The following is a 23,548-nucleotide window of genomic DNA, read 5'->3' as shown; positions in this document are numbered from 1 at the left end:
TTTTACGCGGAGAAGTGACGCAACAGATTTCACTTTCCTGCAGCAGATTGGACATGGAGGCTCTAACTTCCTTTGTGGACATAATTTCTTGACTGGATTATATTCTCTGGACCTTTACGGAACGAATGAGACCAACTTTGTGTGAATATGTTGATGTTTGACAGAACCAGAGCGCTCAATGGTAAGTGAAGTCCAGATTCACATTTCTGACTTCTCTGTAAAAACGGCTTTCCTGTCAGCACTGTGGTGATTCGAGGTGGTAAAGTTGTAACGTGTAACGCGGGCGGGCCGTCGGAACGCTAAGTGGTTAAGTTGTCGGCGCTCAAGTGACGGAAATGTAACCGAGAGAATCCGGTCATTTTTCAAAATAAAAGATTTTTCAAAATAAACGATTGTTCAGAGTCAGATAATAAATACAACAGAAATAATTAATTATTTCTTGGACGGCCCGGCCCGGTACCAATTGATCCACGGACCGGTATCGGTCCGCGCCCGGTGGTTGGGGACCACTGGTGTACATGATGTTTTAATAGCAATGCCTACTGACAGTCCATTTCTGGGGCAACTTTAATTCAAATTAGTGCAAAGTTAACTTGAAGCTTTGTGGTATGTCGTAAGTGTGTGTCTATTGGTCAATACATTTTATCATCACGTCTCTGATTCTGACACTTTTCTGCAGTGGGCGGAGTTTGACATCCAGACCCTGCTCCTCCTCCCCTAAGCTTCTTCTAATTTTCCCTGTAGTCCTTCAGGCACTGCCCAATTTAATAGCTCGATTGGACTAGGGTTGTGGGTGGAGTTTAGCTTTCCCACTTTACAGAACCTATATTACACATAATTAATGTGTGAACTTTAAGCCTTGTTATAATGTCATTACCTCCTCAAAAACATACCTGGAGTTGTGTTTGTTATGACCCAGCTCGTGTGGGGACAGGGAAAGAACAAAAGAAAACCAAGATGGAAAGTGGTAAGGTAAGAAGTAATTTAATTAACAGGGAAGGTAAGGGTAAACTAAACAAAAAGGGACAAAAAATACTGAAACAAAGGGTACCTTGCAAGGGTTTAAACAAAAACAAAGGTAAGTTAACCACAACACAAATTTCACAGCAAGTAACAAAATCTTGATGAACAAACAGAGTCAGTACTGACAACGAAGTGTCTCAAAACACAGAGCCACTACCCCTGTAGTGACTTGACCAAATGAGACACACACAAATTGGCATACTGGCCACACCAGGCCAGCAGCCCCAAACAGGTGTCCTGAATCTTCTTAAGTAAGGTCGGAGCGGCTGAAGGTGAGCCAGGCTGGAAAACTGTCCTCCAATCATGGCCAAGGGATCCAACAGCCATGATTATGGGGAAAGAAGAAGACCCAGGGGCACACAGACAAAACATAATGGACAAATAAAAACAACAAAAAGAACTTAAGGCCTAGGGCCATAACACCATTATTATTAGTCTGTCTACATCTCCACAGCTCACCTTGTGATGTCATGACGTGGTAGTTTTCATGTTAACAGTTTCTTTTACCTTTAGTTCAGTAGAGATTCGCAATTCCAGGGCTGAAATCGTCCAAATGATTTAAGTGAAGGTGTTCGGAGTTTAAAAAGAACTTCTTGTATCACCACATGACATCACAAGGTGAAACAGTGTTTTCTATCTGAGAGAAGAACTCAATTTAAAAATTCAGGATTTGTGCATTAAACATGTGTGAATGAAACAAAACACAGTCTAGGTCTGTTTTTGATGAGGAAACATAACATAGATCAGAAGTAGTATAATATGGGCCTTTAATATGACAGTTGCTGAAATCTGTGTGAAAAAGTGCATTTTAGTTTAAAGCAAAAAATAAATAAAAAATCAAGAACGCAAAGAGCAGGGCAACAGAGGCTAGCATTCTGTTTCAACTTATACACAGTGCCCTAACTTAATTGGAGCCCTAAATCATAATCTACATATTCACTCAATGCTGTGTAGTGAAGATGCATGCTAACAGTCCCCAGCAAAACATTTAGCCTTTTGATGGATGAGACTGCTTAAATATTTAGTGCCAGGCTCTGTCTGTGCTTTCCCTGTGGCAGATAATTTTGGCAGTTAGGCATCGATTTCCCTTACACAGCAGAAGCCAGGCCTCACATCATTACCCGTCCTTCATAAAGCTTCTTGTGTTTATTAGTGACAGGGAGGAGCAGTGCATGGCCATCGTGCCGTCTGATGCCTTCCAAACTGCAAAATAGCCCCTTTAGCTCCAAGACTGTCACTGCATTTATAGCTGGCAGAATGCATTTTACAATAGTCTCCTAAAATCTGTTATGCCAACCTATGCCGAGTAAATGGTTATGTGCGCATTTTACCACATTGGAGAGAGAATGCTGTGAATCCCTTATCGAGGCACACTATAAGACGTTATCAGGCTGTCGCAGGGGTAGTTGCAACCGAGTTTTTCAGTTAATGTTGTTTTGGAAGGAAAGGGAAATACTTAATGTCAAGAAAAGATTATGGCCAGTTGCATTAAAGCAAACATAATAATATCAGCACAGTTATAGCTGCCAACAAGGGAGAGTGGAACGTTTTATACAAGAAAGCATAGGAAAGACCAAGGCTAAGACACATTTATCAAAAAAGTGTTATGAAGATAAAAGTATAGTTAGAAAAATGCTATTTAGAGCTAGACGAAATGACAAATGAATCACTTTTCCCTTATATTGATCAATTCAGCATCTGTTTAATTAAAAACAAATACAAAATGGTTATATTGCAGTATTAATTTTCTGAACATAAACAAGACAGACTTTTTCAGTGCAGATTTTACACAAAAACAAATACAGTTTCTTCATTTTATGTCTGCGCCTATAGGCTTTATAGCAGATAAAGCTTGGCACTCTAATGCTCTCCTCTTTGTACCTCTGTTACCCCTGTTGACCTGGGCTTGTATATCATGCACTGTTTTTTTCCCCTATACCTACTGAAAATATATTTGTCTTTTTTAATTTATGTACCGGTAATCTGTTTGTCTTTGTAAATGCGAAATTCACTAGAATGCAATGCTGACACTAGGCTGTGGTTGTAGGCGTTGTTTTTTCTTTTTTCCAAATGTAACATGATGTAAAGACACTGGCTGTGCTTGCATGCGCACTCATACTTTTACACTCAAAGTTTTGGAGTAAGGTAAAAGTAAAAGCCAGATGAATTTTCTGAAAGAATAAAGGGTTAAGATAAAATGTGTATGATCTCACATGTTTACTGTGTACTGTCACATGGCCAGAGATATTTATGTAAAAGCTACACCTTGAGGAGACGATGATGCCCAGAATTCTCTCAACTAAAGTAAAGTCATTTAAATGTAGTTTTGGTGCCCACCATCTTAAGGGTCTCAGGTAATGACAAATATGTTTGGCACACATCACCTTTAATTCTCTAGTAATGGTAAATGCATTTGTGACATATTGTGACACATTTTGACACATTGTGGATTTAAGTCCTTCAAAGTCCTCTAGAACCTATACAGAGAATGTTAAAATGTCATTAAAACTAAATGTGTCACCATCAAATCAAAATAGAGAGTATTTTTACATTCAATTGATCAAAAATCTCTTATGGCAGATTTAATACACGATACAAACGATTATCATAAAAAATAATACTTGATCATGGGCATCGATGGGTTAAGTAACGTTAGCGGTCCAGACATCAGATTATAATCAGTTTTTGGTCTACATGCAAACAAGGCCGCTGACTGAACCCACTGCAGTGAAATATTAACAATTCTTCTCATATCTCTGGCTCTTGCTGTAATTTTCAGCTCTAGTTGTCTCTAAATGGCATTGTGTTTTGTGTTGACACAGGACATAACATTATGATCAGTCCACAGCGCAGGTGTTCACCGTTACACTAGTAGGGTTCAGTGGCCACTTGCTTTTGACAGCACCGCTTCTGATCTGGCAATCTGAAAATGACAACACATTTTCAAAACTGTGGAGAAATTAACAGATTGAGGAAGACTTAAATTGTTTGCCTTATAATCATTTTTGAATGCTTTTTGTTTGGAAATTGACAGTGACTTTTTAAAATAATTGTCTTTTAGTCACTTGTAGCTTGCACAGTGCCACACGAGAGCGTCAAAATGATGAGAATCTGTCTAATAGTGTGTTATTAAAATCAATGTAATGTCTAATTATCTTGTGGAAAGTTACCAGTTTTATAGACTTGCAAATAGGCACTAGACATCTCCAGTTGTTCAATATGCCTCTGGTCCAATTTCCTTGTCTTGTTCCTCATTTATCATGAAGCAAAAACCACCCAGGACTGAGAAGGGCCTAATTGCATACAGGGGTGAAACATGTGCTTACCATCAACAGCGAAAGCCGGAGGACATTTAGACTTAATAGGCTCTGATGATTATAGACACGTGATTACACGGGGTTTCCAGAGCACTTAGTTTCATAATGCATCCAGCTAACAATGTTGGCTTCACTTTCAAGGATCAGATCTAGTTTAGAGCCAAATTATAAAATATGAACATTATTCTTAATGACAGGTACAGTGTGCCTTGATGTGCCATCTTGTGCTGCAGATCTTCTTAACCAAAATAGTTATGTAGTTCTGTGTGTGTTGCAGGTGATGACAGCGCATGGATTACGATTACTGTCCGGCACAGTGAGTAAATTTGAAGCGCAATTTAAACAGGTTTCATGTTGCCAAGCTGTAATTAAGTTTTAATTTATAGTTTAATCTTTTGCATGTTTTTTATTGTGTTGATTTTATTGGAAACCACCTTGAGCATTGTAAAGGGCTCTATAGGTAAAGATTGAACTGATTGGTTGGTTAAATATTAAATCAGCAATTACGGTTATTCTAACTCATTGGAGAACAGAGATATAAGCCATTTCATTTTTGTTTTGTTAGTATTTTTGTTGCCAAGGTTATCAAGGTCATACACTAACATAAACAACATAAAAGATGGTTTCTTATTCGTAACAGTCACCTATAAACCAAATAAGAAATTGCAATCATATCTGAACAAAAATAAATCCAATAAAACTCAACCTTTGGACTATATTTGAATTAATTATGATTTTTATGATTTTAAATTGTTGTTTGTTTTATTTATTGAAGGACGACATGAAGGAGCCAGCCCTCAAAGGAGAAAAGGGTGATCAGGTAAGTGCTGTTCCACCATTTGTTAATGAAAGTCCTTTTTATTTATCTATTTATATTATTGGCAACAAGATTGACCTTAGTTTGAACATTTTTCCTATTGCTAATAATACTTCTGCAAAAGCACATTACACAAGGAGACACAAGCGCAGCCCACATGCTGAACTGTTCACAAGCGACACAGCAACACCAACAAAATAAAATATCGCAAAGGTAAAACTTTCCTGAAATTCTGATCTCACTCCACGTCTAAAACACAGGAGTTAACTTGGAAGAAAATCTCAGTGTTTCTAACCTTCAAATTGAGTAGAAGCTTCATGAAAGTCCTTGAGGAATTTTTGTAAAAACTTGAAGCCAGTCGGCAGGAGGATCAGCTTAGCACTAGACCCTTAAGAAGTAGAGAATGACGGTTGTCTATCATATTTCTCTTATTTCAACAGGGAGAGGTGGGAGCCCAAGGACCTCCAGGCTTCAAGGTAACCTGTCAAAAGTCCTGTAACTTTCACTGAGCTCAGTATCTTCTCTACTATTCAACACATGTCATGATATTGTAGTGACTGAAATTCACACAACATAAATTCACAAAACTGAGAACAAGTTGCACTAAGAAACGTTTCTGTATGGAAGGTCCACCACCTGCTTGTATCCATGGAGATTGCATTGCCTGGCATGTTTCACAGTATGGCATTAAATGTAATCTGTCTTGCATGTATCATTAATAAAAAGGGAAAAAAGGGGGCATTAATTCTTACAGTGAGCTCGGTGTCTCCTCTTCACAAATTGACCTGTAAATAAACTTGGACGCATCATCTGATTGTCTCCATGGAGATAAATAAATGTAATGGCATACTATGGAACTTTCCAGGCAAAGTGTTAACATTTCTTTAGGCAGGTGGCAGATCCTCCACCTGAAGTCACATAGTACACCTTTAAATGGAACTGGAGGGCTATTTTTCTTTCCCATGGAGCTATTAGTGGGCTTGATTTTCATCTTTGGCCCATAGCATTTCAAATACATAGACTGACTGCATTTTTAACCTGTTTAGTACATCCTGTAGAGATATATTGAAATATCATGATCAGTACATTTTCATACACTGAAGTTTAATCTAAACGTCATATTAATTTAACAGGGAGCTCAAGGACTGCCAGGGCCTAAAGGAGACCCAGGGCCAGAGGTAAATCAACATTTATTGTTTTGGGGGGACTGCTCCTGAATTACTTTAGATTATTCTGTAGTTTTGAAATTGAACAGCTTTGCTAATGCAGTTTGGCATATAATACCATGTACTAAAGTTCTCATCACACCAAAATGCAACCTAAAGTGGCCTGGTTAAGTAACAGCAATAACAACTAAAACATCACATCACAATATTGATACAATTGCATTTTATGGCCATGAGGTAAATATAGAGGTGAGGGCAGGAAGACACATGAGACTCTTTTATTTTATTTGTTTCTGTGTGGACCCAGTTTCCATGGCAATAGGAAACGCTGGCTTGATGCATGTACACAAAGACAGTAATGAGCTGAAATGAGAATGCATCAACCATGAACGCAACAACAAAGTACATTGCTTTAGCATAAATGTGTGAGGTTACTTGCCATGATGCGATCTAATGCATAAAGAAAATCATTTATTTAAGAAAGAAGCAAGGGAGCCTCTTTATCTGTGAATTTAGAAAGTGCTAGCAAAGCGCACTTATTGAATAGTTGGCAAAAGGCGCCAGACACTGGTGTTGCACAAAGACAGAAAAACAGGCCGAAATAATTGGTTTTCCTTTGTGTTTGGCCAGGGGAGACAAGGCCTGCCCGGACCCACCGGACTGCCTGGACTCCCTGGTGAGCCGGTAAGTATACAGGCACTGAGCACTGGATATCAAGCCCAACTCTGAGTCTTCTTTTCTGTCACATTGGCACATCCCATATCTCCTTTGCCTTACACAGTCACAACTTTAGAGTAGCTGACAAAATACCCATACAACAAATGAATGTGAAACAAGTATATAATTGATAGTGGTGAAAACAACAACACAAACAGCAGGGAGCAGGATTCAGACCACCAACCCTTCGGTTAATGGATGACCACATTGTACTGTTGCTGAGTGTTCATAGGCTTTGTCATTATAAGAATGTTCTTGACTTTCCTTAAAGCTGAGCCTGTTTTTATTTGTCCCATAACAGTTTGATGTACTTTTTTCTGGCCACCATGGTAGATCTCACTTCATATGTATATAACAGATAGAAGGTGGCAAGAGATGTCCACCATTTTACACAGTCGATCAGTAATCAAATTTAAAAATTCATTAGTAGAAAGTGGCAAATCTTAAGTGTTTGATGCCGGGAATGCAGGTAGAGACCCAATCTGTTCTTCACACCTGCTCCAGTAATGAGCATCTGTCTTTATTCAAACGCAGGGAGGGAAAAGAGGCATTTCATAAATCCAGGCTAAGGGAAATGATGCTGGAGCAGGGCGGCCTGCTGAAGCAGTGAGGAGGAGGAGGAGGAGATATATGTGTGCAGGCGATGAAGGCCCGATGATAGATGTGTCTCTTTTCTACACTATTTACAGGGCTCGCCAGGGGAGGCCGGGACGCCAGGGAGAGACGGCCTGAAAGGAGAGAAGGTAGGTAAACTTCAAAATCCTCCTCTCACCTCAAAGTGAAATACAAACCTATGATTTTTTATCACAGATTGAACATGCTACTTGACTTTAGAGGACACCGTTCTGAAGATGAGCTAGTTGGAAAAAGATAGCGTTTTCTATTTTAGGGTCCACAGAACTCCATAAACATAAATGTCTCTTAAGAGATATTTCTAAATGAAATTCATACAGTACAGTTTTAAGTTTAAGTTTAGTTTCATTTGTATGATTTGGACAATAATAACATAAAAAAGGTAAGGCAGGTTTATTTGTATAGCACAGTTTGTTCACAAAGTAATTCAAACTGCCTTACAGAATAAGAAAGACATTAAAATCACAATACAAATAAATCAAAACATAAATATTCATCTTAAAATTAACATTAAAAGAGAAGAAGAGTACAGAATAACATATGTGTGTGTAAAGTACATAAATAATGGGGCCAAACCTATTTTTAACATCCTGACTTTCTTCTCAGGGAGACTGTGGTAAAATAGTGGGGCCACCTGGACCAAAGGGAGACCCCGGCGAGCCTGGAGGTGGTTATATGGTAGGTATTAGATTTAATATATAGAGAAACACTTTGCCGGGTCAAAAAACACAAATGTAAAAGTGTTCAATAGCCACACAGACAATAACTTATGAAGCACAGATTATTGGCTGGTACAACCCTGAAGTGCAGCCCAAGGGTTTTCCCGCTGTGTTGCTCATATGACATTATGGAGATGCAATGGTATTAAGTAATTCACCATAGGAAGAACCCTGCCCGTGTAATCACAGATCCTCCCATTTTGGAGCGTATAGCTACTCGAGCACTTGCTTTTATGGACGTGGCTTTGCATATAGAAGCAATCATTACAGTGCCCCTCTCAGGCGCACAGGCAGTGGGACTGTGGCTCGCTGTACTATTTTCAATCACTCTTCAGCTTTGTGAAATCATCTTGTTTGTTGTTTGCACATAGAAATGATGATCCCGGCGACTTATGCATGCACTGTCTTTAGACTATTGAAGGTGCTTGAACAGTGTAGAAATTTGAGGACAGGGGGTGAAGGGGGCCACATAGCACTGTAGATAAGGACCTCTTGTGCTAAACAGAGCAAAGGCTAAACGGAGATGTGACACTTGTTGAGTAAATAGGAACATAACAGAACTATCAGAGAGGACATGTTCACATATGGTGCAGTTATTAGACAGAAACAGTGCAGATGGTGTGGGTGACTTTAATGCCTCAGCAATCACAAAAAGTTAATGTCACTTGATTGTGTTCGTTTTAAAAATAATTATGGGTAATTTCCTTCGACTTTTACAATACACAGAGACTGACAGTGTATTCTGTGAAGAAATAGTAGTAGTAAAACAATAATAATGAACTGTAATTGTAGTAATAATAATAATGCATCCAAATTATATTTTCTTTTTGGACACTTAAAACGCTTTGTAACTTCTCTTGTCCGTGGATGTTGTTGCTTTTCCTGATGCTTTAAAGTGTAGCATTAAATGTATATATCTCGGCCAAAAGTCTAATTTTATTTAATCTAATAGCCTTTGTTCATATCAGAGTTGTTCATTGTCTCCTAGTGTGGAAGCAGAAAGATGTATTTTTTTATGCTGGATGCTTCCTTTTGTATTCATTTAATTGTGCTGTGACTGCTTGGGTGTGCGTTTACTTTTATATGCACCAAATTATTAAGTGACCAAGCTAACACTTGTGTTTATGATCATTCTTCTGTATGAATTTGTACTTTTGTCTTTAATGTCTAACTGTCCACTGTGTGTTAGTGTCTATTAGAAGTGCAAAGCCTATTTACATTGTGCAGTGTCAATCGTGGACATGCTGACCACAGAAATCAATGCCTCTCCCAAACTCGTCTGTAAATAATGCTTACAGTAGCTCCAGATCTACTTCTTTGCAGCGTCATTGTCAGTCAGGAACTATTTAACAAAATCAAACTACTGTGTGTTGCAATAATCAAAACTACTAAATGGACAAATTTGGTTAAAGAATGTGAATAAATATTTCACAGTATGGCATTAAATATATCCTTCTAGCATTTAAGTATGGTGTGTATGTGTATGTTTGTCCCTTTGGTGACAAATAAGGATAATGCCATGCTGTGAAACATTTCAGACAAAGCAATGACATCTCCATGTGGACAGGTAGGTCTCCACAGAAAGCTATGCACCTTCAAGAATCATCTCACTCATTAAGATGCCATGCCTATTTTTTTTATTTTATTTTTTTGTGTGTTTCAGGCTGATGGCTTGCCCTTGTCTAGAGGCTCTCGTGGTCCAAAGGTACACCCTACTAAATCCACATAATTAGATTAAAAAAATCTACAAATAACTTTTACCTGGAATATGTTGCTACACAAATAGACCCAAAAGACCATATATTTTTTATGCCCTTGGGTTGTAAGTTGCATAATTCATCAACAGTCTGTGCCTGTACATTTTACTTGTACTTGAACCCTTATGTTCCTTATACTGTTTTTTGTGATCCCCATTCACTAATTAGTTCATGATTTATTTCCTGTTAGACTCCAGGATTCATTGGATTTTTTTGCATTTCATTTAATTATTTAATATGCCATATTCTGTACAGATGTTAAACAAGTAGTAATTGAGTCTTATGTACCATCTTATGACCGTCATTATGGCAGTTCTCTTAATAGAAATGTTATTTTAAGATGACTTTTTAAATAAGGGTGAACTTGACAGCTTAATATATTCACATAACTACATAAAGAGCATGTGCATGATAGTGCCCTTGTCCATAGCTAAGCATCAGCTTTCAAACCCTCTAAAGACTTTGCACTGGGGTGAAATGAGTTCTAGTGGAGGCAGAATAATGATTGCACAGTGCCTCATCATAACTGTGAGCTTCAGTGTGAGTGCCCTCCTGCTGACGCCTGCTTTGTGCCTTCATCAGGGCGAGAGAGGAGTCCCGGGACTGCCAGGAGACCATGGAGAGAAAGGCGAACCTGGAGAAAGAGTTCAAGGCCCACCGGTCAGTTTTATGATGTATTGATCGTCTGCCTCCCACATTCATTATTAACTTCGAACTATGAGCTGCTGTGAAATCTTTACTTTAGTTATTAAAGGAAAAGCATCCGTTTTTACTATCAGGACCAGAGTTCATTAAACAGAGACAGATGAAAATGCTGGTCATTACTTTGAGGTACAAACTTAGGGTCACATCATGTATGCTGCTTTTAGCTGCGTTGAATGTTGGTGAGTCTGCTTTCATTTCTGAGATACAGGATACTTGAAGACAGACAATCAATAGAGCAAAAGGTGTCTAACACAATTCCTTTATTGGATCACGGCGCTGCAGGGCAGACGGTGTTAACAAGATGTATGATGTGTTTTAGGGGCCTGTGGGACCCCCAGGAAAGCCAGGAATACAGGTGAGTCTTTGAACACACAAACACATTCTGTTTTCACAGACTTTATTGATGCATGCACAGCTGCTGTTTGAGTTTTTAATGATTCTCTCCTGCTTTAGTATAGGATTTTGTTCTTCAAAGCCAGACTGCTCATAATCAGAATTTCTATTTTTTATTTAGGGATCGCGTGGCTCCCCAGGTCCATCTGGCCCACCTGGGCTTCCCGGACGAGAGGTGAGCCAGAATAACAGTCCCTGTTAAATGACAATCCTTCGATGTATTTAGTTTATATGAATCAAGCCCACTCACTCCAGCTCTCCAGCTGTGATACATGTGAACTGGACTCAGTATGTGTGTGTGGTGCCTGGGGAATGGCTAACACTTTTTCTTTGTCCTAATTAAAGGGCTCTCCTGGAAGACCAGGCCTACCAGGCCCTGCTGGACCCCCGGGTGAACCAGTAAGTCAGATTTCATTGTCTTGTTGCTGTTTAGCATCACTGCTCTCCACTATGAGGCACTATGCTTAAGTCAAAGTTGCTATTCAAAGTGCAGCTTGTTTTTCTACATTTTTCACTCACCCCGCTGTGCAGTGAGCAGTACTTTCTGAAAAACATTGCTGTTTATGACAAATTGGCAGCACCCCATTGTTAGCACATGTTTGTATTCTTTTTGGTCAATTCAAGCCTTAAGCAAGAGCACAATTTTATGTAGTTGCAGCATCAGTGAGAAGTATAACTAACCTTAAGAACAGGCAACTACCACTGTTATATAAAAGCTGTAAAAGTACATTTTTTCTGCAAAAAAACATATTACGGGTCAATATAAAAAGACATGTTCTCCATTTCTTCTTTGTTTTTAGACTGCTTTGCCTATTGTTGGTGACATGGGTGCATTGCTAAAGGTAATTTTTTTTTTCTACATTGAATTTGCTTTTCATATGCTTTTAATATATGTTATATGTGATTTTAGCACTGTCAAAATGTTATATCATAGACATAAACAAACACATAAACTGTTTCTCCCCACTTACACACTGCTCCTAATCATAGAGAAAGTTGGCACTAAATTGAGGTCTCAGTTCATTTTGGGACACTACAGTCTTGACGTTTTAACAGTGTCCAAAAGTGGAGTACTTACTGCTCCTCTCACTGTAAGAGTTTTAATGCCGAGCTCTCTCCTGGAAGCTGCAGTGCCTACATTATCTAGACTGGATCAAGGACAATGATATTTAAGATTCACACCTAAATGTCACAGTCAATGAGTTTGACAAAGTTCAGCTCTCAGCCACATGAGAGGCGCTCATGGTGGGTTCACATTATTTCAGTTCTGCAGACATTTACAGAATTCTTTTTGTCAGTTGGGGTCTTGTCCTCTTCCCAGGGGATGTGACTTAATAAAAGGCCAAAATGCACTGCCCAATCTGAACTTAAGGAAATCTTATGTATGTCACCATTACCACCCCCTGCTTGTGTCTGTGCTGAGCGCAGAACGCCTGCAGTGCCTGTGCCAAGATCCCAGGACTTCCCGGGCAGAAGGGAGAGAAGGGCTCCAGAGGCGAACCGGGGGTGGAAGGAATGGTGGGAGAGAAGGTAAAGTTACATCGTCAGCATCCAAAATTAAAATCTTTATCCACAGGAACATCATACTGCAGTCCCAAGGAAAGTACAGGTTTTAATACTGTAATAACATTTCCAAGGTACTTTTAATTAAATTATTCAAAGACAGGCTTAACTTCATTTGGAATTTTTTAAACATAAAGACAAGGCTGATTTACAAATTGCATGTTACATTTTAGTCAATAATTCCACCCATCTTTCCTTTATTTACACTCCCTAAGCTTTTAATATTTGTTGGGCTATAAAAACCCACAGACACAGTGCACCCAGGTCACGATTCAGTTTTTTTAAAATTCCACTTACACAGAAAATATTTGATGCTGCAATGATTTCCTTTGAACTTTCAACAGTGATTCAACCAAATCTACAATAAATGGTACTATTGTGTTTATTTATTTGCATTATTTATATATTTTTTCTTTGGTAACAGATGCAATATGATTTTCTCAAAGTAACACATTGTCAACATCACAATTTTAAAGCCAACATTATTTCACAACACCTGCCTCCAGAGACAACTAACAATTATTGCTGAAAAGGGCTAGTAAAAAAGAGCACAGTATTAGGTTCATAATGTGAATGTGTTAATCTATTTTATTTTGAAATACTTTGCTCTTCAGGGGGATCCAGGTGTCAGGGGTCCCATGGGTAACCCCGGGAAAGAAGGTCCAAAGGTCAGTAGTTTTAGTTTTTCAGTGTATATGTTATGTTTATCATATAGATGCAAAGTTATGCATAGTGCTTGTGTGAGGAGCTCTTCATAAATGTCTATGTGAGTAATTGCCAAAACCCAGCTGTGGTATAAATCTATTATTTTGTACCTGCAGCAGGGGCAGTTGCTATGGATACAGTTAGTAGTCACGTACAGCATAAAGTGTGGATGGAGACAGTTTTGAAGTTTTAAGTCTGACAGTCTTTAGTTTCTTTTTTGTTTTTGTTTTTTTTTAGTTTGGTGAAAAACACAATATATTTTTACTTTATCTCATGGCTCTCTGCTCTTTTTGTAGGGAGTGAAAGGCGAAAGAGGGTTCCCAGGCCCCACTGGAGATAAAGGCGATGAGGTGGGCAGAAAAATAGAGTTTGACCAAATAACAAAAACAAATGTTTCGAGTGGTTTGCAATCTAGGAGTGCTGTGAGATCTGGAGGAGCTTTTTCAAAGGAATGATAATGTATTATAATGTATGTCATATATTTAAACTATGTTTCCAGAAGATCAAATGCTATCTACTTGGATGTTTAGGCACTTTAACCTAGCGTTTGTAGAAATGCTCTGAAAACTGTTTTCACTTTTCAATGTAGCGTCATGACCGGGTCCATCAGAGCACCTCTTTTTCTAGTTTATTAGATTTACTAAGAGATGCTTTTATAGAATGTTTTTCCTTTTCTCACATAAAAGACTCTCCAGGGGGGCACATTATCTTTCATAAGCTTCAACAGTACAGTATGAAACAGCTTGTATGGCTTTTGTTGATTTATTTTTTAAACTTGGCTAGAATTTTTATCAAACCTCTATCCAAGTATTTCTCTAAATGAGCATGTTTGATATATCTATGTGTGCATATTATAAACCATAAGTGTAAATATAATTTGTCTGGAAGTGTGTTTTGATCTTATGTAGGGCCCAGCTGGAGTCCCAGGCCTCCCCGGAGCAGCCGGTCGGACTGGAGCCCCGGTAAGACTGTGTGAATAGGACTAAGGCTTAATTAGAGCATGACTATTGAGGAGAAATACACTCAGAACTTGGTGAAGGTTATGTTTTACTGTACACTGCTTTGTTTACAGGGGATTATGGGTAGATCTGGTCCAGCTGGACCACAAGGAGGAAAAGGAGAAAAGGTAACTACTGCCCTATTATTCCTGCAACCACTTTACATCCAATTTACTAAATTTTAGACTGTATGGATGGAGGATGGTTACTACTGTTTTTAATTTAACATGAGACTGATATGTTTATTAATATTAACCAAATACAGATATATATTTATTGAGACTTTTACCTTTATCTTTGCAATGTTGCAAACTCACTGAAATATCTTCCAAACTCAATTCAAATTCCAGCTACCACAATAACAATGAACAATAAACTCAAGGAAGCCAAAATGGATGGCATATTTTTTAGATATGCAAAACCTTGGCAGAGGTTCCAGCTCCCCAAGTCTATCAACCTGTGAAATAAACAGTTAAACTATTATTTGTGTTTTCATTATGGTGAACCTTTGCACCGTTGACTTGTGCTTCTGTCCTTCAGGGAAATGAAGGTTCTCCAGGAAAGCCAGGACCACCCGGACCTCCTGTGAGTTTCTCTGTCTCTTCCATCAAAACCTTAAAGCGATAACTTCCAAACACTGTCAAATACAGCCTCTATCAATATGAACCCGCTCAGTTTTTACAATTATCTCATGGATTATAATGGTCCTCCCTGCTCAGGCCTGTTGCCATTTCACTTTCCTTATATGTCAGGTACATTTTGCCCAACAAGAGAAACATAACTGACAAACAGCTGGAAATGTGATAAAAATCAGACTGACCGGGGCCTTGGCATTGAATCATGGCCTCTTCCTTTTAAGAGGCCAGTGAGTAAGCACTTCCAAAGGCGAATCTATAATTCATCAGGCTTCCCTTGAACCTGCCGTGCCCCCCCTCAACACACACACCTCCAACTCATAAACACCAGTCTGGGAGGACACGGGATGGCTCAGTGGCTTGAAAAGGGCATAGCAAGCTACTTGCTTTTAAATGAGAACCTTGACTCTCTACATTTACAATAACTGCTCTACAATAGTCTATCAGAAACTTGCTTTTATATCCTAATAGCCAAAAAATTGAGTTTTGTAAAATGCCAATTTCCTTTAGCAAAAAATGTTGTTTAATATTACGCTTTGAATGGATCGTAAAGCAACATGGGCTTCACATTCAATTTTAAATGTATTCTTTCAATAAACAGCATCGCTCATATTTATTTGATGTATTTAAACTTTGGACTTAAAATGACAAATAATGTTACTACTGCTCTACAGAAAGGAGGCTGTGTTCTGGTTAACATGAACCTTCTCTTATTCCATTTGTTTCTAGGTTGTTTTTTTTTGTCCTGCCATTGCCAAAAGACAGGTGTTAAAGTGATTACTCTAAATGAACTCTTCTTAACAATGAATTGTCTGTGTATGTTAGGATTTCCTCCAATCCCATAGTAACTGGTATAGTCATCTGTACAGTAACAGTAGTTACTGGGAAGCTATGAACTGATAGATTTTGGGTCACTTTGAGAGGCAACTTTGTTTGTCAGGTTTGTTTAAGATGGTAATATTTTTTTTTACATTTTTTTCTCTCAAATTACTTATGGCTTGCGGTTAAGCTTATTGCTCTCTGTTTTCCCCGTGCTTTTTATTTTTCACTCTCTCATTTCCCATTTGTACAGCCTCCAAATGAGCTATTGATCCATTTGATGTCGCTTTTAAAGGCTTAACTAGATCTACTGTACTGGTTTGTGGTTTGTGCTAATGCTCTTAAACTCACTCTCAGTTCTGTTTCAGGGCAATGGGATGGGCAGTCTTTACAAGCTGCAGGTAAGGACTCTGCCTTTACTATAGAGCCATTGACAGAGTGATTCAGGGGCTTGTGAGTGGTGTCTTCAATCATACCGTCAGGAATAAATTTGTGCTTTAAATGTGCTTGACCCATACTGTAAAATATACAGCGGGGTAATAAAATTTAAAAAATATGTCTTTGCAGAGCAGTGGAGCTATTTTAGGACCCCCCGGAGCTCCTGGTACACCGGTAAGGATATGATCGCTTTGCTTGAAGCCAGTGCTCTCAGAGTGTGCTGTGGAAGCAGCAGTACGCAGATACTGTAGCACAGAGAAGACCTGAATATCAAATAATCCCACTGACTCTGTAATGCTCTATGGTTATACTACATTACAATAGAGTTTTGAATTAATAATGGTCACCTACAAGTACTTTAAATGATCAACTATTGCCTTTTTATTATTGCACTTGGCATTTAAGATTAGTTTGTTTTGGAGTTACATTTTCATAAACACAATAGGTCTACAGTTACCACCAGAGTTACTCAAACTTAAGTAGGGTACATAAAATGACACAAATCCACTAGCTTTCAGCATGTCAGTTTTTACAGGTTACATTTACTAGATTTTTTGTTGCTTACTAAAGGCTGCTCATGTATTAATAGTAAGTTATTTATTCAGTTTGCTAAAAGATTAGTTAAATAGCTATACATGTAAAGTAATGTGTAACAAACAATGGATTTGTGTTTGCTTGAAGGGCACTGAACACTCAATTCTTAGAAGAGTAAATTTTCCAGTGAAAACCAAATTAGTTGAAGTGTTTTTTTGTACTCCTACCTAGCCCAGAGCACTCACCACACTGAAATAGCCCTAGATACTCCAACATGAAGCTTGGTTGGAGTGACCTGATTTGCTTATCAACTCCCCCTGCCCCTTCTTATCAGACAGTTTGTAATCTGGATGGCGCTCTGTGCTCTGTACTGCATCCATCACGGGCCCCAGTGCTCCTCCCGGCCAATCAATAGTAAAGCATCTTCATCAATGTTAAGAGGGACAAGGGCACCTATATATCAATAAGTCCTTTTGGTGTGAAAAGATGCAGAGTGGCAGAAAATGTGAAATGGCTGGGTGTTTGTGGAAGATGACTCACACTATATCACTTTGATTATGTACGAGAATGATTTATAAGAGGAAATTCAACAAAAAGAACAGCCAATAATGTATGCTATAAATTGTAGGGGACATATCACTGAGTATTCGTACAGTGTCATATTAGACTGTTTTTATGTGTTTTACTGCTGCACTTGTCACATTCATGAGAGTAATCTGTCCTCCTTTGTTCCGTTTAAGGGTCCCAAAGGAGATGATGGGGTTGTGGTAAGTTTTTCATTTTGAATATATTTACGTTGAATTATTTGTCTGTTTTTGAAGTGTAAAAAAGTAGGACAAAACAGAAGTCAGAAGCGTTTTCTATCATAGTGTCTCTACAGACGAAGTCAATACACCCTCCAGCCTCTGCACTTAACCACTCTCTCAGCAGAGCTTTAGCACACAACAAAAAATGAGCATGTCTCCTGAAAACATGAAACCGGTGTACCATATTGTCTCGCCACTGGCAACCCACAACCTCTTTTCAGCACTTCAAACACCTGCCCTCCCCCTTTAGTGATTTCTTGAAAACAGTCCTCACTACATTGAAACATGAAGCAGGTAGGTGCATGTGCTCTCAACTTGAATTCATTGAATCCTCATGGGGCCAATTGCATTTTTTATTGTTTTGTTGCACAGTGATTTTTCACCAGGATGTTAATTTGACATTTTAATAAATTGTACATGCAGGCCTGGTGCAGTGGTTGGAATTGCCCCAATCTGTCTCGCAGCTGATCCTCTGGCTACAGCCCTCTCTCCTTTCCTTTATAGGTGCACTCGCTTATTCACGACAATCTACATGTGTGACAATTACCTGCACAATCCGTCTCTGTCAGAACCGCTTTGGCCGTCTGAATGCTGCAAAAGCATTTATTCACGGCAGTTTGAGCTAGAAGGAGGTCGCATAGTGGGCTTGGAAATGCATGGCTCTCTATTTTTAGTCCGATTGTGATTGTCAAATAGGGTTTTCTTTTTGAGCCGTCTCTAGCCTACCAGGTGTGACAGCCCATGTCAAAAGATCACATAAATAATGTGCTGGGGTTGAAGCATTGTGCTCTAAGAATTTTCTTTGTATTGACATGTGAGAGGCTTTTAATACATGACCAAGTCTATCAGAATACGAGGCGCTACCGGTGAAATTGGATTTACCTGCTTTCATGTGCTTTAATGTATATGCTCTTATACAGGCTGCATTTTTGACAGCCTTGTAATAAAACAATTTACAGTCCAGTACTAAATGACCTTGATAATAAGCATGTTTGATTTCTGCAGATGAGTTTACATCCTTTGTTTTGTGTTGTAGGGTGAGCCAGGGCCTATGGGATTACCAGGGCTTGATGGGCTTCCTGGTGCTAAGGTAAGAGAACCTGGTTAAAATTTAGTGCAAATATACAATTTTCTATAGGTTATAAGTGGGTTATAGCTGAAATATCATTTCTATATGGTATGTTGCTTGCAGACTATTGCTGTGAATAAAACTGGAATTAAATTGTATTCATACTGAATGTCGAGATAGTTCCATTCCTGTTCTCCAAATCCTGTAATCTGCTGCAGTTTATTATTTTTGGAATGGGCTCATTCCAATAACTTAAGATCTCATCTTAAAACTATGCATCAAATAATAGACTTGTACATTTTTTACATTATATATGTTATGTTCAATAATTTATTTCAATGTTCAATTCAATGCATAATTTGTGCCTAAAATTCAGATGAACCCACTGTTACTCTGGACAGGGCAACGTTTTGAGTTAGTGTTGTCATTTTAAAACCTTTTTCACAATAAGGCCCATTCTACAGTTCGTCAGTGCAGAAAATTTTATGTTGAAAGGGTTAAGGGAAGTTTTTAGTTGATGCTAGCAGCACCTTGACATAGTAGGACTGGAGGAACTTTTGGGCTACTTGGGATTAACAGACAAAAACACAAAACAGAAAGAAACGATGCACTGCACGGGAGGGGTTGGCCAATAACAGCTCCTCAAAGAGCCAGAGTCGGTCTGTGCCAAACGAGATGTGAGAACGGCCCACGGCCGCCGGAGAGTACATCCACAGCCGCTCCACTCCTTTGGCCGTGCGCTCCTCTCGCATCTCTCCCGTCTCTCATCAAACAAGCCCCACACCAGCCCACAGGCTGCCGGCCCAACCAGTTTCCATTCTGCCACTGTGCAAAACTATTTCGAAGTACGTATAATATATGTTTGTTTGTTTTTTCGTTAGGGAGACGTTGGTTTACCTGGACCTCCTGGAATACCTGGTCCTGCAGTGAGTACTTTTATATTCTCTCCAAAGGATTTCTAAGTTAACAATTTCCTTTTTAATATATACTTAAGTACTGACTGTACTAAGATTGTGACCTTTAATATGAATGCTTAAAAATGTGTAGATGTCTATTGAAGTTCACTGGTGCTGAGTATGTATTGAATAAAAAGTGTTAGATGACACTATGGGTTGAGCTGTTGTATGTGTGTGTGATTGACAGGGGAAGCCCGGTGCGCGTGGAGAGCCAGGGATCCCAGGAGAGCCGGTGAGCTGCAGACACTAACTCTCTTTGAGCTGTCAGTCCTCGCGTCACTCCTTTGTCACGCCGACTGACACCCACTCTGTCTGTTCTCAGGGCGAGCGCGGACCCATAGGAGAAACTGGATTCCCAGGGCCTGAGGGACCCCAAGGTCCTCCTGTAAGAATGCTACATGAATTATTTTTGTTCAGTTATATACAACATGTATAATCAGTATAGATGCTACCCACCACTTTCCAATCACAACCATACTGCGATTATGCCTTCTAAGTGGCACTTATTTCTATCAGATGGTTTGCCCATTGTTATTTCAGTGAATGCATGAAGAAAAACTGTATTCAAGGACAATATGGAGGGAATAAGTTGTCCTGTTGATGATTACTTTACTCTATGTAATTACCATCAGAAATGGTTTCTGTAATTTTCCCTGTATGTGCACAATGGAGCAATGTGCACTCAGCAATCAGGGTCATTATCCCTTTTTGAGATATCTCATTAACTGTGGAGATTACTAGGAGTGCAACAGCGCTGATCCAATCGAAGGTGGGAGCTGATACCAAATGTCTTTGTTTGTGTTGTTCCTCTTCAACAGGGCCGTGCTGGAAGAGATGGGACTCCTGGATACAAGGTGAGAGCTGCAAATCCCCTTATAGAAAAGTACTTTACATCAGCTGAGCTACAAAAAGATGGCACAGCAGATTCTTATCCAATCTTGGGCAACGGCAACTGGAGTCAATTAGGCTCATTTGCATTTTCAAGATTTGATAAAAACTAAATAGACTTTGCACTTTTAAGACTACTTTGGCTTTGATTCATTTTACCCTCATTATATTCTTGCTGCTCCAAGATAATGATAAAATGTTTGCTATAAAGCACCCAAGACACCCAGATTAAACATAACATTACTTTCTCTCTTTCTGGTCCACTTTAGGTGAAAATAATTATTCTCACCTTGTAAAACATGATTGATTACATCTATTGCACGTCACTTTCTTCCGTCAATTCGAAGTGACTCATATACAATAGAGGAAAAACAACCTGCTATAAACCTCAGTGACTTTGTCTGTAAATTAGCGCTTTTCTTTATGTAATTAGTTCAGATTATTTCTACTAGGATCTGAGCTATACTGATCCACATTAGATCCCTTGTGTGAACCTCCTGTATAACTTTATCATGCAGCAACAGTGCCATCTAGCAGGTAGCTCAGCATCTCCTCTCTCCTCCTTGCTCACCTTAATGTAATGTTCAGGGAAGCACATTTCAGTGGGCAAGATGATAGATTTAAGCTTCCCATCATGCTACAGGGAATACAAAAGTCGTGCAGATTAAACTAGGCAGGGGAGTAGAAGCGTCACTACGCTATGCCTGCTTTAAAACCACATCATGCCATATTGTCTTTTGCATGGCACCTGGAATGCACTAGGAAATTGATAGAAAGATGCTCTCGAAGGGATTGGCACTGAGCATGGTAAAAGGAGAAGCAATGAGGAGTGACAGGGAGGAATTGGAAGACACTGGAAGTTGTGACACAAGCCAATAGGCAGTCTCCGAAGTACTTCCATATAGAGTGGTATAGAGTAGAGACAGGTGAAGAGAAAAGCAGGTGCCTCGCACAATTCAACAAGACAGAGATGGGGGGGGGGGGGGGTGACTTTGCAGAAGGTGAAATAGTATACAGGAAAATAATATCCAAGCTATTCACCCGAGCTGGGAAATAGCCGATCAATGCACATAAGTCTGTGGTTTTCAAAGTCAAGAAGCTTAGACCCTAGACAGTGAGCTGATCAGAAACTTTTCCCAAATATGTTTATTTGTTTGAGAAAAACTGTCCCAATATAGTTTCTAGTTTTTCAGTTTCTAATTTCAGTTTATTTCAGTCACAGACAGTGTTTTAACAATGACATTTTCAAAACAGTTCAATACATATATTGTCAACATGGCAGTGAGTGAAAAGGCTAAGGCAGAAGCAGAGCTTATAAAATGCCCGCCTAGTTTACATGCTACATGCATTTGATTTAGATAAAACAATAGCAAAACAATGTATACCATTAATTACTCTATACATATTGTATGTTTGTAAAGTATTTTAGTAGTTTTATTTTAGTAGCTTTATCAAAACTGATATATGGATCTGAAGAAGGGATGTTCCTTCTATTAAAGTGTATGTGTATTTGTATGTAAGTCAAACATCATCCTTAAAACTACACTGTGTAATGTTTCTGGTGTTTGTCATCATGGAGATGTTATTGCGTTACATGGAATGTTCCACAGTATAGCATTAAATGCATTCAATTACAGTTTTTTCATTTGCTAAAACATACTTTGAAAAACAAATATTCTTACTGTAATCAGAGTCACCTCTTCACATGTGTTATTTGGCCTGTGGAAGATTCCAGGCAAAACAAGAACATCTCCATGGATACAAGCAGTTGAAGAACCCTCCACCAGAAACGTTATGTAGTACACCTTCAAGAAAACTGTAAAAATGTAGCTTCAGTGTCATTGTGATGTGAGAGTATGTTTGTTGTGTATTCCTTAAGCCAAGCCTCTACTCTTCATTTCATGTGATGCCTTGTTACAGGTGACAGTTTTGTTTTTTTTGTTTTTTGTTTTTATCTCTGTGGAGGTTATACACAATTCAAACAAATCATTAAAATGTGTCTGCTTTTTTCCTCAGGGAGAGACGGGGAGACCTGGAGACAGAGGCTCAAAGGGAGAACGTGTAAGTACCATGCACTTTGTGAGTCAGCCTGACAGAAGAGCACGAACATATTAATTTTCATTCAAATAAAAGTCTTCGGTGCTACACAAACAGGACTAATCCCACTAGCACCCAAGGACTAGATAAAGGAACTTCGTGTTCACGGTTTCCCACCATACAAGGCTCCATTAAAAAGCTCTGTTAAAGTGCTGGAGTTGTGCATTACAAATATTGGTAATAGGTTACATACAAATAATACAATCCTTAGAATTTTAGTTACCAAACAACACCCCCTTGTGAGTTGTTGTTCTCGTTCCATGAAATATATTTGTATTGTGTTAAATAAACGTTTGTATTGTATTTAATTCATTAGGTTTTATTGGATTTGCATATTTTAGATTGAACTAAGCAACTGAAAGGTGTGGACTTCTTTACAATATTCAGTAATTCATTTGTGAACTGTTTGTCTGTAGGGTGACCCAGGCATTCCCGGAGAGCGAGGTGTCCAGGGAGAGCGTGGGCGCACTGGTGACTCTGGCCCATCTGGACCAATGGGACCTGCGGGCCAAAAGGGAGACCCAGGTCCTCCGGGACAACTGGGGAGTTCACATCTCCTGGTAAATTAATTTTTCATTTTCTTTAGAACTAGGTATGAACAATATAAATACCTCATCTAGGGATTCCCAGATTGAACAGGTCAGCCCTGTCTGTGCTTAATCATATATAGTATAATGGGACGCAAGCAATGGCAAACTCAAAACATAATTACTTTTGATAATAATAGTTTAAGACTATGGCCTCACTGGGTATCAGGTCCTACCAGAATTAAACCACCCCTAAACCACCTGGT

The 23,548-nt window shown here is 38.9% G+C and overlaps 1 protein-coding gene across 6 annotated transcripts in view; it reads left to right on the top strand.

The window, feature by feature from the left end:
• LOC117382218 (collagen alpha-1(XIX) chain) overlaps positions 1–23,548 on the top strand; it is a 113,803-nt gene that overhangs the window by 80,885 nt on the left and 9,370 nt on the right. For 5 of the 6 annotated variants that reach the window (XM_055227234.1, XM_055227232.1, XM_055227231.1 and 2 more), the window contains 29 exons: positions 4,618–4,656; positions 5,116–5,160; positions 5,598–5,633; positions 6,291–6,335; positions 6,954–7,007; positions 7,730–7,783; positions 8,280–8,351; positions 10,056–10,097; positions 10,732–10,809; positions 11,174–11,209; positions 11,369–11,422; positions 11,593–11,646; positions 12,048–12,089; positions 12,676–12,777; positions 13,425–13,478; positions 13,812–13,865; positions 14,424–14,477; positions 14,588–14,641; positions 15,054–15,098; positions 16,336–16,368; positions 16,535–16,579; positions 17,680–17,706; positions 18,782–18,835; positions 19,696–19,740; positions 19,958–20,002; positions 20,093–20,155; positions 20,589–20,624; positions 22,675–22,719; positions 23,172–23,315. In XM_055227234.1, the coding sequence (XP_055083209.1) occupies positions 4,618–4,656; positions 5,116–5,160; positions 5,598–5,633; positions 6,291–6,335; positions 6,954–7,007; positions 7,730–7,783; positions 8,280–8,351; positions 10,056–10,097; positions 10,732–10,809; positions 11,174–11,209; positions 11,369–11,422; positions 11,593–11,646; positions 12,048–12,089; positions 12,676–12,777; positions 13,425–13,478; positions 13,812–13,865; positions 14,424–14,477; positions 14,588–14,641; positions 15,054–15,098; positions 16,336–16,368; positions 16,535–16,579; positions 17,680–17,706; positions 18,782–18,835; positions 19,696–19,740; positions 19,958–20,002; positions 20,093–20,155; positions 20,589–20,624; positions 22,675–22,719; positions 23,172–23,315 (1,551 nt within the window). The remainder of the gene's footprint in view (positions 1–4,617; positions 4,657–5,115; positions 5,161–5,597; positions 5,634–6,290; positions 6,336–6,953; positions 7,008–7,729; positions 7,784–8,279; positions 8,352–10,055; positions 10,098–10,731; positions 10,810–11,173; positions 11,210–11,368; positions 11,423–11,592; positions 11,647–12,047; positions 12,090–12,675; positions 12,778–13,424; positions 13,479–13,811; positions 13,866–14,423; positions 14,478–14,587; positions 14,642–15,053; positions 15,099–16,335; positions 16,369–16,534; positions 16,580–17,679; positions 17,707–18,781; positions 18,836–19,695; positions 19,741–19,957; positions 20,003–20,092; positions 20,156–20,588; positions 20,625–22,674; positions 22,720–23,171; positions 23,316–23,548) is intronic. The other variant, XM_055227233.1, reaches the window with a different exon arrangement.

This window comes from Periophthalmus magnuspinnatus, chromosome 15, assembly GCF_009829125.3.
Source record: "Periophthalmus magnuspinnatus isolate fPerMag1 chromosome 15, fPerMag1.2.pri, whole genome shotgun sequence".
Taxonomy (NCBI): Eukaryota; Metazoa; Chordata; class Actinopteri; order Gobiiformes; family Gobiidae; genus Periophthalmus; species Periophthalmus magnuspinnatus.
This window is presented reverse-complemented; position numbering and strand designations above follow the sequence as displayed.